The sequence below is a fragment of the Lolium rigidum genome, chromosome 4 (genome assembly GCF_022539505.1).
Source record: "Lolium rigidum isolate FL_2022 chromosome 4, APGP_CSIRO_Lrig_0.1, whole genome shotgun sequence".
NCBI classification, from domain to species: domain Eukaryota; kingdom Viridiplantae; phylum Streptophyta; class Magnoliopsida; order Poales; family Poaceae; genus Lolium; species Lolium rigidum.
In genome coordinates, this window is record NC_061511.1 from 67125088 (window position 1) to 67141091 (window position 16004).

The window sequence follows — 16004 nt, forward strand, 5'->3', positions numbered from 1 at the left end:
CATCCAGCCACTCCTCGACAAGCTCGCTCAGAAGCTCCCTTTTTGGAAGGCCAGGTTGTTGACGCGTGAGGGCCGTGTGGTATACGTCCAGATGGTGCTCACCGCGTCCGTTATCTATCAGCTCATGGCGCTGGACCTAGACCCGTGGGTCTGGCAGCTCATCGACCGGCTGCGACGCGGCTTCCTATGGGCGGGGCGCCATGATGCCCGCGGAGGGCACTGCCTTGTGGCATGGCATAATGTTTGCCAACCAAAAGAGGTGGGCGGGTTGGGCCTGCACAACCTGCGATGGCTAAGCGCCGCCCTGCGGGCTAGGTGGCTTTGGTTCCAGCGTACAAGCTCCTGCAAGCCTTGGCTGGGACTGGAGCTCTCCGTCTCGGGCGATGCGCGCGACCTCTTCCTGGCGGGCACCTCCATGACCGTCGGGGCTGGTGATCGCATCCTCTTCTGGACTGATCCCTGGATCGATGGTGCGTCCGCTGCATCTATCGCTCCGGACGTCCTCAAGCTGGTTCGCCCTCTTGCCATGCGCACGCGCACTGTCGCGCAGGGTTTAACCGCCAACGCTTGGACGCGGGACATCTGTGGCACTCTTACGATCAACGTTGTGGTGCAGTATCTGCAGCTCTAGGCGCGGCTGAGAGTCGTACACCTCGACCCCGACACCCCAGATATTTTCAGGTGGAAGCTCTCTCCGTCCGGACAATTCAGCTCCAGATCGGCCTACCTTGCGTGTTTCGCCGGTCGCACCAGCCTCCCCGCAGCTAAGGAGATTTGGACGAGTTTCGCGCCACTCAAGTTCAAGTTCTTCGGGTGGCTTGCCATCCAGAAGCGGTGCTGGACTGCTGATCGTCTTGAACGACGGGGCCTGCCAAACCCCGGAAACTGTCCTCTGTGCCAGCTCGTCGGCGAGGATATTGACGACCTCCTGCTTCAGTGCAGCTTCTCGCGAGTGGTGTGGTACAATGTGTTCAGAGCAGCCGGCTTTCTTCACCTCCTGCCTTCCTCGGCTGATCTCCTTTCGACGTGGTGGCCACGCTCGGCCGTGCGAGTTGGGGCGGCCAGGAGGAGAGCTTTCAACTCCCTCTGCCTCTTGGTGGGTAGGGGGATCTGGACAGAGCGCAACGCCAGGGTCTTCGACGGCGCCGCGTCCCTCGCTTCCTCGCTCAGTGATCGCCTCTCGGTTGATTGGCGGGAGTGGGAACGCAGTAGAATTTCCGGTAGGATTTTGGGAGAGTGATTCGTGCTTGTATGTGGATATGTGACAATGTGGGCATGCGTTGAGTCCTAGGACTCCCTTGTAACCCTACTGGTGTAAAACTTTCCCCTATACTTAACACGAAAATTCGCAGATCTCCTGCGAGTTCTGGAAAAAAAACAAGGCCTAAAATAGAGCACGAGTAAGGCAGGGCATGTGTGGCCGTGCGAGCCGTGTTCGATCCCCGGTGCCGAGCGTGGCATCTGGCTGGCTCGTGTCTTTCTAGAGGCAAAATATGTAAGACTCTTAACCAATCAATAAGAGGCTGGATCAAAGAGGGCTTAACCCTACAGCGTGAAGCAGTGTGTCTTTCTGAACCTCCCCAAACCCCTTGTAAATATGTAACTTTTGTTAGTTTACAAAAATCATTGACCGTAGTGAATTTTCCTATGATATCTTGATATTCCCTCTAATTCATATTAATTATTGCTAATATAATATGTTCGGTATAAGTGTACTATATTGTGTCAATTAATTTAGGCCCTATCGGTCCGCCTGCATTCGTCTCTATACGTAGTAACACTGGTGTTTTTTTCAAATCAAGAACACACTTTATTTATTACTTTAAAAAGATACATCGTTCAGAATATCTTTTTTTTAAGCATGTAGGAGAACTGCATGTTAAATATATAAGAAGAAAGAAGCCATGAAAGGCAATGTCTTACAGGGGCATCAAGCCAGAAAGAGAACGGGAAAAATAAAAAAGGAACGACCTACATAACTAAGAAGGTGACCAGCAGGTAGAGGCTTACGCCAGTAGAGGTGTAAAACGGCCGGCACTTGCGACTGCCCAGAGTTTCGCTTCCTCCTTGATCTGGGGCAATAAAGGTTTGAATCGGAAATTTTTGCTTGGAAATAGCCTTGATAGACCGATTTTGAAGTAAAAGTTCCTCCAGAATATCTCTCAAAACAATGAGTGGTGGATCACCACCCCACGGAAAAATAGAATTTAAATAAAAACTAAGTCTAGCCAAATTGTGCGCCGCCTTGTTTGTCTTTGTGGGACAATGCTGGAAAGTAATTGACCCAATATGATGAGTTATTTGGAAGCAGTCCGCAAGAATCGTTGAATAAGGGGACCATTACTGGATCACTCCATTGCAAGAGTTAATTAGCTCAAGACTAACAGATTCGACAATCACCGTGAGCATCGAAAGGACTGAAGAAGTTGTACCATAGGTACTGGAGTGCTCTAGCTTCTGCCGAGGCTCATCAAGGATGTAGTAACACTGGTATTTATCTAGAATGGAAATTGACAAAACTAAATAAAACTTTCATTCTGCTAGTCACACAATCACATGGGCAATCATCATTTTCTAATGTCACTTGCATGGACTAATCAACACTGAATTCAATAAAGGTAACTATAGCATAATTAGCAAGTGCAACACAAGTTCCACCTCATTTTACCCGTTGTTGATCAGGTTTGGTAGAGGGTAAAGTTAATTTGCACTCGAACATATATAGCTCGTAATTTTATTGGTAGTATAGAAGTATAGTCTATACTTCTATGAAAGGGACCAGATTACATTAATTGAAAGCCCCTGTCGGTCCTCCTGTCTTGGTCTCTACAAGTATACGTGCTATACTCCGTGAGAGAGACAGAACATCAGTTGAGATAAAATCTTGAAACATGGAGATATAGCCGTAATTCCTCCATTATGGGGGATCCTTGGCCCATGTGGTCCTCCTGTCTTGCTGTCTATTTGAAATGCTGATGTTTATCTAGAACGGAAATTAACAAAACCAAATAAATTTTTTATTCTGGCAGACACATAATCACGTGCCCAATGAAATCCTTTTGTCCCCAATCACAGATGGATTTTGTGACACACTTGCATAAGAGCACAAGAAAAGAACATCTAGTACAGTATCCACGGTGAAATCAGCTAGAGGCGAGGTGAGAGGTCCAATCTGAATTCCACGAATCCGATTCTGACCTTACAAGCTCCAGCGGTTTTCCTCACATTTTCCTTGAACCAATTGAAGATGACAAGAGCATAATGACTCAACCAGGACCAATATTTAGTCCTGGCAAGATGCAACAGGTTATTTTCAAGACAGGTTCTATTTGCACCTTACAAGAAGCCATTGGAAAATGCCAAGTTCGATGCCAAATTTTCTTGATGGGAATTCAGCAAGGACTCGTAGAACTGCGAGTCTTTGGCTTCTTTCAGATATTGAGAGTTCACAAAGAGATGAGAATCAGTACTATCCAAGAACTGGTAATCTTTGGCTTGTTTCAGATATTGTGGATGTGGTTGAGCCTCTGCTGGTTGTGGAGTACTCGATGATATTATTTCTTGAGACTAAAGAATGATAAAAATGTCATTTAGACAACAGTAAAAGTTGCTCCAGACTACACGAGTGGAGCCTAGCTCAGCTCAGTGCGTAAGTACATGTCAATCTTCCCGGAGTAAGTTCATTTCAAATGTGCCCAAATGTGCCCAAATGTGCGTCTTGTTGAATTATAAAGAAAGTGCCAAGATAGAAAACCCTGCAACTCACACATGAAGCACAAAACGCACAAACAAAAGAAAAAACTATTATAACTCTGATAGAGCAACCCCACGACATAAACATTTATTTATGATAGTCTACATCCACATGTAACTTATCTGTGTCATCAAATAATAACATACATCTTGTAATGATTATCGCTGCTATCAATCCGTACATAGCTTTTGTCGCGTTATTCACCATACTTAGGCCGACCCAAAAAAAAGCTGGTCTATAACTCTTCTGAAGAAAACCATCGTAATATTTATTTATCATAATCTATCTCCATAGATACATCAACATTTAGTTATGTTGACGTTATCATCCTTATCATCAAGGGTATAAACCTCGTTACCTACACATCGAGAGTGGATCTTGGTTAGATCGTGTAGAGTGAATTTTTGTTTGCATAGAAAGTTCTCAACAGTCCATGATTGTCATTTCGACGGTCACCGACTCTGGCGCCCTCAACGTCTTCAGTGATATGCCGGATCTGTATAAACTTCACATATATGCTTCAAATTTAGATGTGTATGTACCAAATAAGTTCTATGTTTATTTATTGTGTTGGGCAGCTTCGATTTGCATAGCATACCGACTACGTATGTGAGCATGACGCAAGGTTCCAAGTTCAATCTCTGATGTACCACTTGATCAATTTGGCCATATAAGTGATTATGATGACTTGATGAACCGTGTGTAGGGGCAAGATGTGTCTGATGCTTTCCAAAGAGCAATGCTACAGCTACGGACGGAATGTTACAAAATCCTCTTACGGAATGACGTGTAGCAAATCAAAACAATTGCAGCCCCTTGAATCACGGGAGGAGATTAGATTTGCACCAACCAACCACTTCCACCTAATCCCGTAAGTTTCATTCCGTAGAAACAGTCCGTACGTTTAGCATTTCCTCTCCCGACCTAACCCTCCTCTGCCCCCGCGCCGGGGCCCTCCTCCCCCGCAGCCATCTCTTCTCCCTAGAGGCCCCCTCCTCCCCCGCCGCCGTCGCTGGGAGCGCTGCCGGGCAAAGCCCTGCGGCGTGGCGGCAGCGGCGGCCTACCCTCTGGCCCCCACGACCTGGAGGGCACGGCGGCGGCGTCTGCCCGGCCTCTCCTTGATGCGGCGGCGCAGGGAGGCAACGGCTATGGCGTCGATCTGCAGGTGGCGGGCGGCGGCGGCGTGGATCGGGTCCAATCTTGGTCCGTTTGGGCCGGGGCGGGTGACGATCTGCCTGTCGTGGCTCCGCCTCCTCGGCAGGGGAGGCGTTCGTGGGCATCCTCGCATCATGAGGAAACCCGGGGCAGCAGCCCCGGGCATGGTGGTGGTGGTCATCTTCTTCGTCGGAGGTGGTCGGCCGGCGTCGGTAGTCCTGTGTGGGGGATCATGGGATCTCACACAGGTTTCCGGCAATGGTGATCTAGTCCGAGGTGTCATGGTGGCCGGTGAAAACTGAGCCTCGACCTCGGTCTTGGCGGATGATGGCGGCGTCGGTCGACGTCGTTACCTTGTCGAAGGCATCATCTTTGCCCGTCTTGGCACTACACTCGGCGAGTTGGGGATGCGCGGCTGCCGGTGAAAACCGTGCTCCGACCTCGGTTGGCGGACGATGGCGACGTGTCGCGCCGCTACCTTCTTGAAGGCATCGTCGTCGCAGTCTGCGGTTTCTCACTTGTGCTGCTCCGGGGGAAACCCTAGGTCCGGGTCTCCCGGATCGGACGATGGCGGCGCGCCCTGCGTCGTTCTACCTCTTGGGGCATCGTTTTTGGAGCAGCTGCTGGATGTTGGCGGATGTCGGTGGAGTGGTATTCATCTACCACATTGTTGGCGCTGAGGCTCGGTGGCATGGTGCTGCAGGGTATCGACGACAGATGCGGGATGATGTATGCGTGCAGGATGGCGGAGCCGTCTGGCGTCATGGTGGCATCAACGGAAGGTCTTGCAAGGTTAATTCGATGATCTCTCTTGAAGATGGAGTCGAGGAAGACGGCGGTAGCAACTTCTGTGGCGTGTGCGTTGGCATGCGCGGAGAGTCTGCTTGACTGGATGTGCTTCTCACCTGCTATTGGGCGGTTTGGAAAGGCATTTGGTTTTTGGATGATGTCAGTTGGTGTATTGTCACCCCCTTCATCCCACTGTAGGTCTAGTGAGGTGGCTTCGAGGTTGATTTTTTGTATTGCTTCTTGTAAGGTTTGCGAATAATCTAATAAAAAGCCGTGTGCATCCTTTGGATGCAGAAGCTGGGACGATTTTTCCCCCTTTTCGAAAAAAAAACGTTCAACATTTCCGATTTCCAAATCAAGAAAGGGCGGAAAGGAAAGAGGCAGGTGAATTACACAAAAAATGAGGATGAGTCTTGGATGAAGGCATGGGAGAATCGGACCCTAGATGTGGTCACTGGAAATTATCAAACCATATACTATTATTGGCAACGTATTGTTCCATCGATTTATGCTCGAATCATCATCTCGTTCAGTGAGATCTCTACAATGCTGATAGAAGATGATCAAAGCTTTGTAGGCGGTGAATTGGTTGTTTGGAGCAAGTATAGTGTTTTGTTTTGAATTTACAATAAATTTCCCTCTTTACGAAATATAAGTACTATCTCTGGTGCGGTTCTGGCCGGGTATATTTTGCGGAAAATTACAATCTTCACAACTTTCTGCAATGAGAAAAACATGCAGTGGCCTGGTATAACAGGAAGGAAAACAGATATTCCTGCGCGGACGGCTCCTCTCTTTGTGATGTCAGTTGAAAAGTCACATTGACAAGGCCATCAGCAATGTGCCACAAGCATCCAACGGTAGCTCCTGCCTGGAAGCTTCAAATGAATATCTGCCAGGTCATCTCCACTGCTCTTGTTGACCAGATTGCTGCCTGAATTTTTTTTGTTGACCAGATTATCCCACCTAGCTGGTTGCGCTATAAATACCCATGGCCGCCCATCGCTCAGCCCATCACTTGCACTTAGTTACATCGACAAGATTGCGTAGAGCACCCGAGTCTGAAAGTCTCAATTCTTCTTTACAAATTACCTAGCTGCTCATCATCACCATGGTAGTGCCAGTGATCGACTTCTCCAAGCGGGACGGCGCCGAGAGGGCCGAGACCATGGCGCAGATCGCCGATGGCTGCGAGAACTGGGGCTTCTTCCAGCTGGTGAACCACGGCATCCCACTGGAGCTCCTCGATCGCGTCAAGAAGGTGTGCTCCGAGAGCTACCGTCTCCGGGAGGCCGCGTTCCAGCAGTCGGAGCCGGTACGGACGCTGGAGGCGCTGGTGGAAGCGGAGCGGCGCGGCGAGGCCGTGGCGCCCGTGGACGACATGGACTGGGAGGACATCTTCTACCTCCACGACGACAACACGTGGCCGTCCGACCCGCCAGCGTTCAAGGAAATCATGCGCGAGTACCGCGCCGAGCTCAAGAAGCTGGCGGAGCGGGTCATGGAAGCCATGGACGAGAACCTCGGTTTCGACAAGGGCCGCATGAAGGCGGCCTTCACTTGCGACGGCATCCACGCGCCGACCTTCGGCACCAAGGTGAGCCACTACCCGCCGTGCCCGCGCCCGGACCTCGTCACGGGCCTCCGCGCGCACACCGACGCCGGCGGTGTCATCCTGCTCTTCCAGGACGACAAGGTTGGTGGCCTGGAGGTGCTCAAGGACGGCGAGTGGCTGGACGTGCAGCCGCTCGCCGACGCCATCGTGGTCAACACCGGCGACCAGGTGGAAGTGCTCAGCAACGGGCGGTACCGCAGCGCGTGGCACCGCGTCCTGCCCATGCGCAACGGCAACCGCCGCTCCATCGCGTCCTTCTACAACCCGGCGTTCGAGGCGGCCATCTCGCCGGCCGTGGCCGAGGGCGGCGCCGCCGCGTCGTACCCGGAGTTCGTGTTCGGGGACTACATGGACGTGTACAGCAAGCACAAGTTCGAGGCCAAGGAACCGAGGTTCGAGGCCGTCAAGGCCCCAAAGACACCTCAAGCTTAAAATCACGGAGATTGAAGGAAAATTTATTTATTACTATTTGGATATTACAATCCATCAAGTTTATACACCCATACCACGACAAAGGGAATCCATGTTTAGTGAGAGAGAATACATGCACATTTCATTTCTTGTTTTCTTTAGCGACCGCATGATTTGTACTACATACTGTGTCCGCTAAATGCGTTATTTTGTGCATGAGAGGGCTTCTCTTTATTATTTGGATTGTGGAATTAGTGGCTAGATTTGCAGTTATAGCTTGTCATGTTCGTTTCCCAACAAAAAGGTCACATGTTCGTTGGTACGGATTCCACCAACGTGGATTATGCTTGAAACAAAAGGAATTTTCAATCGTCACTTTTCACCAATAATATGAATGGTTATGCGATCGCTACATGTGTTCAGAAAAGAAGAATGCTTTTTGGTTCATTAAAAAATGCATGAAAAGATTGTCCTCTGTTTGGTTTGTCCAGAAAATAAATGAAAGAATATTAATTTGTTAGCATAGGAGGACGCCTTGGGTCGCTTCCCTGCTCGACAAGTGGTGTACCCAGTACCCTAGAGTCTCATGTTGTCATCTGCCATCTTTTCCTTGCTCGCCATGTGTTGACTGAAGAGTGTGTCTTTGGTTGGTTTTCCCATTTTTTGTAGATTTGTACGCGAATATTGAAATAGATTTTAAACTGAGAATTTGAATTGCAATTCGCCTTCGAGGCCGTTTCTTCTAAATTAGATCCCATGATGATAGGTTTCGACAACAAAGAATTGCACTTCCTTTTTTGCCTAGGTTGCACTTTTGTTTCGCGGTGCATGGACGGTGAACTACACATGCACTTCCTTTCTATTATGCGTTGCATTGTCATCGATCGACAGTGCAAGAGTTGTGCATTATTTTGTTCTGCTTTGCATTGTCTTCAATTGCATCGCATGGGGCGGTGCACTAGCAGTGCATATCGCCTTCAATTGCAGTGCATGGGCCCCTGCTTTTTGTTTCGTGTTGCACTATCTTGGGTAAGCAGTACACCGTGTCGCTAGGCATGACTCTCTCCCTACAGTTAGGAATGACACTGTATTTTTTTTGGGTCTTTTTCGCTACTAACTTGAGAAAACATGAAAAAGGGAAATATGTGCTTCGAGCAATGCCGCATGCACTACATCCGAGCATTAGTAGTCGGTTGGCCGCACTCCTTGGCCTGCCCTGCCGGCTGCCGCGCAGTCATGTTGCGAGCATGCAGTCAACCAGGCGTTCACTTCCGCATCTGCTGGTCCTAGCACCGGAGGGCATGCTCCCCTTAGTCGCTCTCTATTATTGTTGCTCATTTGTCGGCATCGTATTCTTGAGATATAAGGAACTTTTTTGTTTTTACAGGAACATGATAAGTTCTCTCATTAATATTCAGCCACATAAAATGGGTGGGGGGGGGGGTATATATGTGATATATACTTGTTGATTTGATAGAGGGGGGAGGAAAAGCGAGTTTGTATTATCCTAGCTAAAATATGGTCTAATCAAATAAAAATAAGACAATTCTTTCCCTCGTACATTAGATCGATATTTCCACCACATAATCTCTTATCTTGTTTTATTTTGATTATCACTATTTATTTATTTATATGTTTTGAAGCATTAGTGGGAAAAATGACACCAGATAACCCACTACTCCTTAACACGTTTTTTTAGCTTCGGTTAAGAAAAAAAGTATCTGAGGATGAGGCTGAATTGGCATTTTAATTTTGTTACCAAAGAACAATAGCCAATCCCATCTTTCTCTTCCACAATTTGGTGAGTTGATTCGATGCCTACTAGTAGAAAATTTTACAGCATAGTATTTGAAATGAACCAAAGTTTAAACATATATATGTTTCAAAAGCATCGAACCCAGCCCACTTTCAGATTGGAAGCATGTAGCACCAGTACTTTTTCTCGTGACATGGTGAGCTGAGTTCCATGGAGACCCTGTGTGGACCACCATTAGTGCGCATCCAAGTCATTCCAGGTGGTGACGGCGACCCTGCCGTGCAACTTGCGGCGACAAGAGAACAAGGTGCCTCCGGGTCCACGAGAGAGAGAACAGGATGCGTAGGCGCGCGCGTAGCTAATCAACGTAGCAATCCACATTGATTCAATGAACTCCAAGTATCAAGATTGGAGTGCCGCGAATCATATCTTCCCAATCCAATGTCGGCCGTTGGACACTTGCAAAGGAAGATAGCAAGATAGACAGGGACATGTACTTAGAAGTTAGAACTCATACTGTGGGTTCTGTATTCTGGATAACGAAATGAGATAAGAAAGGAAGAGCATGCATGCTTGTGACTTGTCCACAGTGTACACACGATAACACCGACTTTCCCTAAAGGTAATCGGGTGAGGTCTCAGTGCACATACACGCCACACCTACGCAAGGAAACAACAATTTTAAGTTGGCTATCCTAGTAGCCAATCGATTTGAGAAGAGAAAAAAATGTCGATGATTGTTCGATGCAGAGGTTGAGGCCAGCCCCATTTTGAAAATAAAAAAATGTCGATATCATGTCTTTCTTTTTCATATCGATGATTGTTGCCTTTGACTATATCATGTCTTTCTGTTTCAGAATTTAGTTATGTGCATCCTCTAGGTCAGATCACACAAAGTCGTATCGTTGCACATGGTTATTGTTGTAATTCACTTAATCATAATATGGCTTCACTTATCCTATAAGACAACGGAGACGCGTGTGTACCTATATTTTCTTGGAGGACCAAATGCCACGGTTTAGGTCTTGTGAAAGTCTAGGAATGAAGTTGGAGATTGCTCCTCTATGTCGATGATTGTTCGATGCAGAGGTTGAGACCAGCCCCATTTTGAAAAGAAAAAAATGTCGATGATTGTTGCCTTTGACTATATCATGTCTTTCTTTTTCAGAATTTAGTTATGTGCATCCTCTAGGTCAGACCACTCAAAGTCGTACTGTTGCACGTGCACATGGTTATTGTTATAATTCACAAATCATAATATGGCTTCAGTTATCATATCCGGCAACGGAGACGCACGTGTGCCTCTATTTTCTTGGAGGACCAAATGCCGCGGTTTAGGTCTTGTGAAAGTCTAGGAATGAAGTTGGAGATCTCTCCTCCATGTCGATGATTGTTCGATGAAGAGGTTGAGGCCAGCCCCATTTCAAAAAGAAAAAAAATGTCAATGATTGTTGCCTTTGACTATATCATGTCTTTCTTTTTCAGAATTTAGTTATGTGCATCCTCTAGGTCAGATCACACAAAGTCGTATCGTTGCACATGGTTATTGTTATAATTCACTTAATCATAATATGGCTTCACTTATCCTATAAGACAACGGAGACGCGTGTGTCCCTATATTTTCTTGGAGGACCAAATGCATTAGGTCTTGTGAAAGTCTAGGAATGAAATTGGAGATCTCTCCTCCATGTCGATGATTGTTCGATGCAGAGGTTGAGGCCAGCCCCATTTTGAAAAGAAAAAAATGTCGATGATTGTTGCCTATGACTATATCATGTCTTTCTTTTTCAGAATTTAGTTATGTGCATCCCCTAGGTCAGACCACTCAAAGTCGTATTGTTGCACATGGTGATTGTTATAATTCACTAAAATAGTACCCATGAAAAAAATAGTCGTATTGATAATGAAGAAGGCATGGGCAGTCGGGACGGCCGCATCTCTCCCTTTGTGTAGCAAATACTCAAGGTTTGCTAATCACTACACCATATTACTGGTGAATGAAAATTGATCCGGTGGTAGCCTAGGACCGGGTAAACCTGACCCTGGTAACAAATTTACGAAATGAAACTGGAGAGAGACGTTAGATGGATGCGGCATGCAGCAGAGGATAGCAGTCGATCGATCGTCAGTTGCACAAATTGAGGAAAGCAGGCCAAAAATGGCGCAGGATCTTATCAGTCGACAAGTGACAGCTGCTGCACTCGTCACTTCCCACTCCTGCTACCCGCTACTTCCGCTCGCTCCGCCGTCTCCGGACATCTGCGCAAGGCAGCAAATCTTTGTGAATGGGTGGCTACATGCCGGAGGGCGGCGGCGGCCGTGCCGCCCGCGCAGGACGGTACCCACCCCTCGCCTCCCTCGTCGTCTCCACCATCGCCGCCTTCTCCGCCGTCATCGTCATCGCCGTCCTCCACTCGGTCTGTCCCGCCGTTCATTCTTGCATTCTTCTATTCGATTCGCGTTCGGTCAATCAATCTGTACTGATCGGATCGAGCAGCAAAGTTTTCAACAGATTGATCACGACGAACAATGCGAATTTTCATATCGATTTCTTCTGTGTGTCTGCGCGTCGATGGTGACGATGGTAAACTGGTGTTTGCAGGCGTACGACGACGCTCTGTCCCGGACGCGGACGCTGCTGGGGCACAACCTGGAGCCGACGCCGTGGCACCCGTTTCCGCACGACAAGGGCCGCCCGCCGCCGCGCGCCGCGCTCCGGTGCGCCTCCTACCTCGCCTGCCTCCCGCCGCTCTCGCAGCCGCGGCCGGCTCCGGCGGCGCTGGCACCCAACAACGCGTCGACGAGGCCGCGGCGGCAGTGCCCGTCCTACTTCTCCGCCATCCACCGCGACCTCGCGCCCTGGAAGCGCCGCGAGGGGGGCGGTGGCGGCGTCACGCGCGCTCTGCTCGAGTCGGCCCGCGCCAGGGCATCCATGCGCGTCACCATCACCGGCGGCGGGACGCGGCTGCACGTGGACCTCTACTACGCGTGCGTGCAGAGCCGCGCGCTCTTCACGGTGTGGAGCCTCCTGCAGCTGATGCGGCGGCACCCCGGCCGCGTCCCGGACGTGGACCTCATGTTCGACTGCATGGACCGCCCCGCCATCAACCGCACCGAGCACAGCGGCGAGGGCGCGCCCCCGCCGCCGCCGCTGTTCCGGTACTGCACCACCCGCGACCACTTCGACATCCCGTTCCCGGACTGGTCCTTCTGGGGCTGGCCGGAGACGCACATCGAGCCGTGGAGCCGCGAGTTCAAGAGCATCAGGCAGGGCGCCAAGAAGGTGCGGTGGCCGGACCGGGTGCCCACCGCGTACTGGAAGGGCAACCCGGACGTGGCCTCGCCGCTCCGGCTCGCCCTCCTCGCCTGCAACGACACCAACCTCTGGCGAGCCGAGATCATGCGCCAGGTATGTAATCCACCTTCACCTTGCAAAATCCCATCACTGATGAACGCCGGTGGTGCATGCTGAACAATCAAACAATCAATCACGGTAATGCAGAACTGGGACGAGGAGGCGAGGTCCGGGTACCAGAACTCGAAGCTGTCGAGCCAGTGCACGCACCGGTACAAGATCTACGCGGAGGGGTTCGCGTGGTCGGTGAGCCTGAAATACATCCTCTCCTGCGGCTCCACGGCGCTGCTGATCGACCCGCTGTACCAGGACTTCTTCAGCCGGGGGCTGGAGCCGCGGGTGAACCACCTGCCGGTGAGCACCGTGGGGATGTGCGAGTCCATCAGGGACGCCGTGGAGTGGGGCAACGCGCACCCGGACGAGGCGGAGCGCGTCGGGCGGCGCGGGCAGCGGCTGATGCAGGACCTGGCCATGGACGCCGTCTACGACTACATGCTGCACCTGCTCACCGAGTACGCCAAGCTGCAGGACTTCCGGCCGGCGCCGCCGCCCACGGCGCAGGAGGCCTGCGTCGGCTCCGTGCTCTGCCTCGCCGACGCGCACCAGAGGAGGTTCCTCGAGGCGTCCGCCGCGTCGCCGGCAACTTCCGAGCCGTGCTCCATGCCTCCCGACGTCTGACTGATCAAAGCCCGCCAAGCTGCGATCGGAGTGGAGAGCGAACATTCCTTGTGTCCAGCGTAAAGTGCATGGCCGTGCTTGGACTTGTACACGTTCGTACGTGGGCGATGCTCATTGGGAGGTTAGGGATGGATGCAGCGATAGAGGAATTAGTTTAGTGGTCTCGGCGCGTCTCAATTTTGATGCCGATTTTTTTGTGAACTAGTGTTGATCGATCTCTAATAAAGAAAATTTGATTATTCCAGTGGTTTCTCACTACCATGTGAAAAAAAATGCATGTTAAGGGCATCTCCGGTGGCGCGACGCAAACGGACGCTGAGCGACCGTTTTCGTCCGCCGTGACCGGAAATGCGTTTGGCCTGCTCCAGCTGGACGACGCAAAGTGATCGGTCCGTCCACGGCGACGCAAACCTGGCCCAAATATACGCCAGGTTTACGTCTCCGCGGACGTTACGCGGTCGCGCCGAGCGTCCTTCTTTTCCTAGCCGGTCCCGCAAGTCAGGGACAGCGAAATCGACCGCTTTGATTTGCTTCTTTTCCCCTTCTTTGCTGCCCTAGTGCGACGCCACCACCCCAACCTCAACCGCCTCCGTCCCGCCGCAGCGCCACAGTACTCGCCGTCCGACTCGATTGTCGCCGCGCGGGAGAGCAGGATAGTACTCGGGATTGGCTCCGGCGCGTACCTGCCGGCTGTTTTGGGGCCTTGCGGCGTCCTTCCGCGCCGCCCATGACCTGTTCAGTCAATTGCGCCGATAGGTTTCTTCTCCTGTTTTCGACGCAATTGTGCGCGATCATTGATCCACAGTTCGTACCCACGCAGATGGACATGTGGCAGATGTTGCAGAAGTTCCACGCGGAGGTCGTTGACTCCTCTTCCGACGAGGAGTACGATCAGTCGACGCAGACATTGGCAACTATTGCGGCCTCCATGATCCACGAGTTCACTTCAAATGAGGGGTCGGTGCACCGGGGCTTTGTCAAAGGCTGCTCAAAAAACTTGTCGCGCAACAGAGTGCAGGGGCAGCTCCGGCTCCACAAGGACTACTTCCACCTCACCGATCCGGTGTTCAAGGAAAAAATGTTTCGGCGCCAGTACTGGATGTCAAGGGAGTTGTTCTTGGTCATTGTCCGGGGCGTCAAAAACTACAACCCGTACTTTCAATGCATGCCCGATGCAACAGGTGCGCTAGGCTTCACCTCCTACCAAAAATGCTCCGCCGCTATTCGCATGCTATCATATGGTATGGCTGCTGATATATTCGATGAGTATCTTCGAATGGGTGAGAGCACCTGCCTTGAGTCCATGTACTGGTTTTGCCGAGCCGTGATTGCCGTGTTCGGACAGCATTACTGTAGGGAGCCAACTGTTGAGGATACAAGGTGGCTTTTGTCTATCAACGAGTCTAGAGGGTTCCCAGGAATGATTGGCAGCATAGATTGTATGCACTGGGAGTGGAAGAACTGTCCATTCGGATGTCAGGGTCAGTACAGCGGGCATGCGGAGGGACGGACTATCATTCTTGAAGCTGTCATATCTCAAGAATTATGGATTTGGTATTCATTCTTTGGCATGGCCGGTTCGAACAATGACATCAATGTGTTGCACCGATCACCGGTTTTCAACCGGCTCATGCAAGGCAAAGCTCCCCGGGTGAGCTATGAGATCAATGAAAATGAATATGACAAGCCATATTATCTTGCTGATGGCATCTATCCTGAGTCCTGACTGGGCCACACTGATGAATATTGTCCGTAATCCAACTCCGAGAAGACGAAGAGGTTTGCCAAGATGCAAGAGGCTTGCAGGAAAGATGTGGAGCGCGGATTTGATGTGCTCCAAGCTCGGTGCGCAATTGTCCGTCACCCGGCAAGAACATGGTCGCTGAAGACCATGCATGAGGTGATGACATGCTGCGTGATCATGCACAACATGATCGTTGAGAACGAGCGTCCTGATGGCCACAATGAGAACCACTGGGACTTCCAAGGTGAGCTAGTTGCGCCACTCCCTCGGGCTTTATCTTGGGAGAACTATCTGCATATGAATGTAGAAATCACTGACGAGAACTGAAGGAGATATGCCCTAGAGGCAATAATAAAGTGGTTATTATTTATATCTTTATGGTTATGATAAATGTTTATATATCATGCTATAATTGTATTAACCGAAACATTAGTACATGTGTGATATGTAGACAACAAGAAGTCCCTAGTATGCCTCTTAAACTAGCTTGTTGATTAATGGATGATTAGTTTTATAATCATGAACATTGGATGTTATTAATAACAAGGTTATATCATTATATGAATGATGTAATGGACACACCCAATTAAGCGTAGCATAAGATCTCGTCATTAAGTTATTTGCTATAAGCTTTCGATACATAGTTACCTAGTCCTTATGACCATGAGATCATGTAAATCACTTATACCGGAAAGATACTTTGATTACATCAAACGCCACTCGCGTAAATGGGTGGTTATAAAGGTG

General features: G+C 50.0%; 2 protein-coding genes across 2 annotated transcripts; both read left to right on the forward strand.

Annotated features, from left to right (window-relative positions):
* Nucleotides 1-6721: 6721 nt before the first annotated feature.
* On the forward strand, nucleotides 6722-7961 carry LOC124708877 (1-aminocyclopropane-1-carboxylate oxidase-like). Its single transcript, XM_047240514.1, has one exon. The coding sequence runs from the start codon at nucleotides 6810-6812 to the stop codon at nucleotides 7743-7745; it is 936 nt and encodes a 311-aa protein (XP_047096470.1). The 5' UTR covers nucleotides 6722-6809; the 3' UTR covers nucleotides 7746-7961.
* A 3482-nt stretch (nucleotides 7962-11443) lies between these two features.
* Nucleotides 11444-13748, forward strand: LOC124708914 (O-glucosyltransferase rumi-like). Its single transcript, XM_047240551.1, has 3 exons — nucleotides 11444-11897; nucleotides 12083-12889; nucleotides 12983-13748. The coding sequence occupies exons 1-3, from the start codon at nucleotides 11766-11768 to the stop codon at nucleotides 13511-13513; spliced, it is 1470 nt and encodes a 489-aa protein (XP_047096507.1). The 5' UTR covers nucleotides 11444-11765; the 3' UTR covers nucleotides 13514-13748.
* The last annotated feature ends 2256 nt before the right edge of the window (nucleotides 13749-16004 follow it).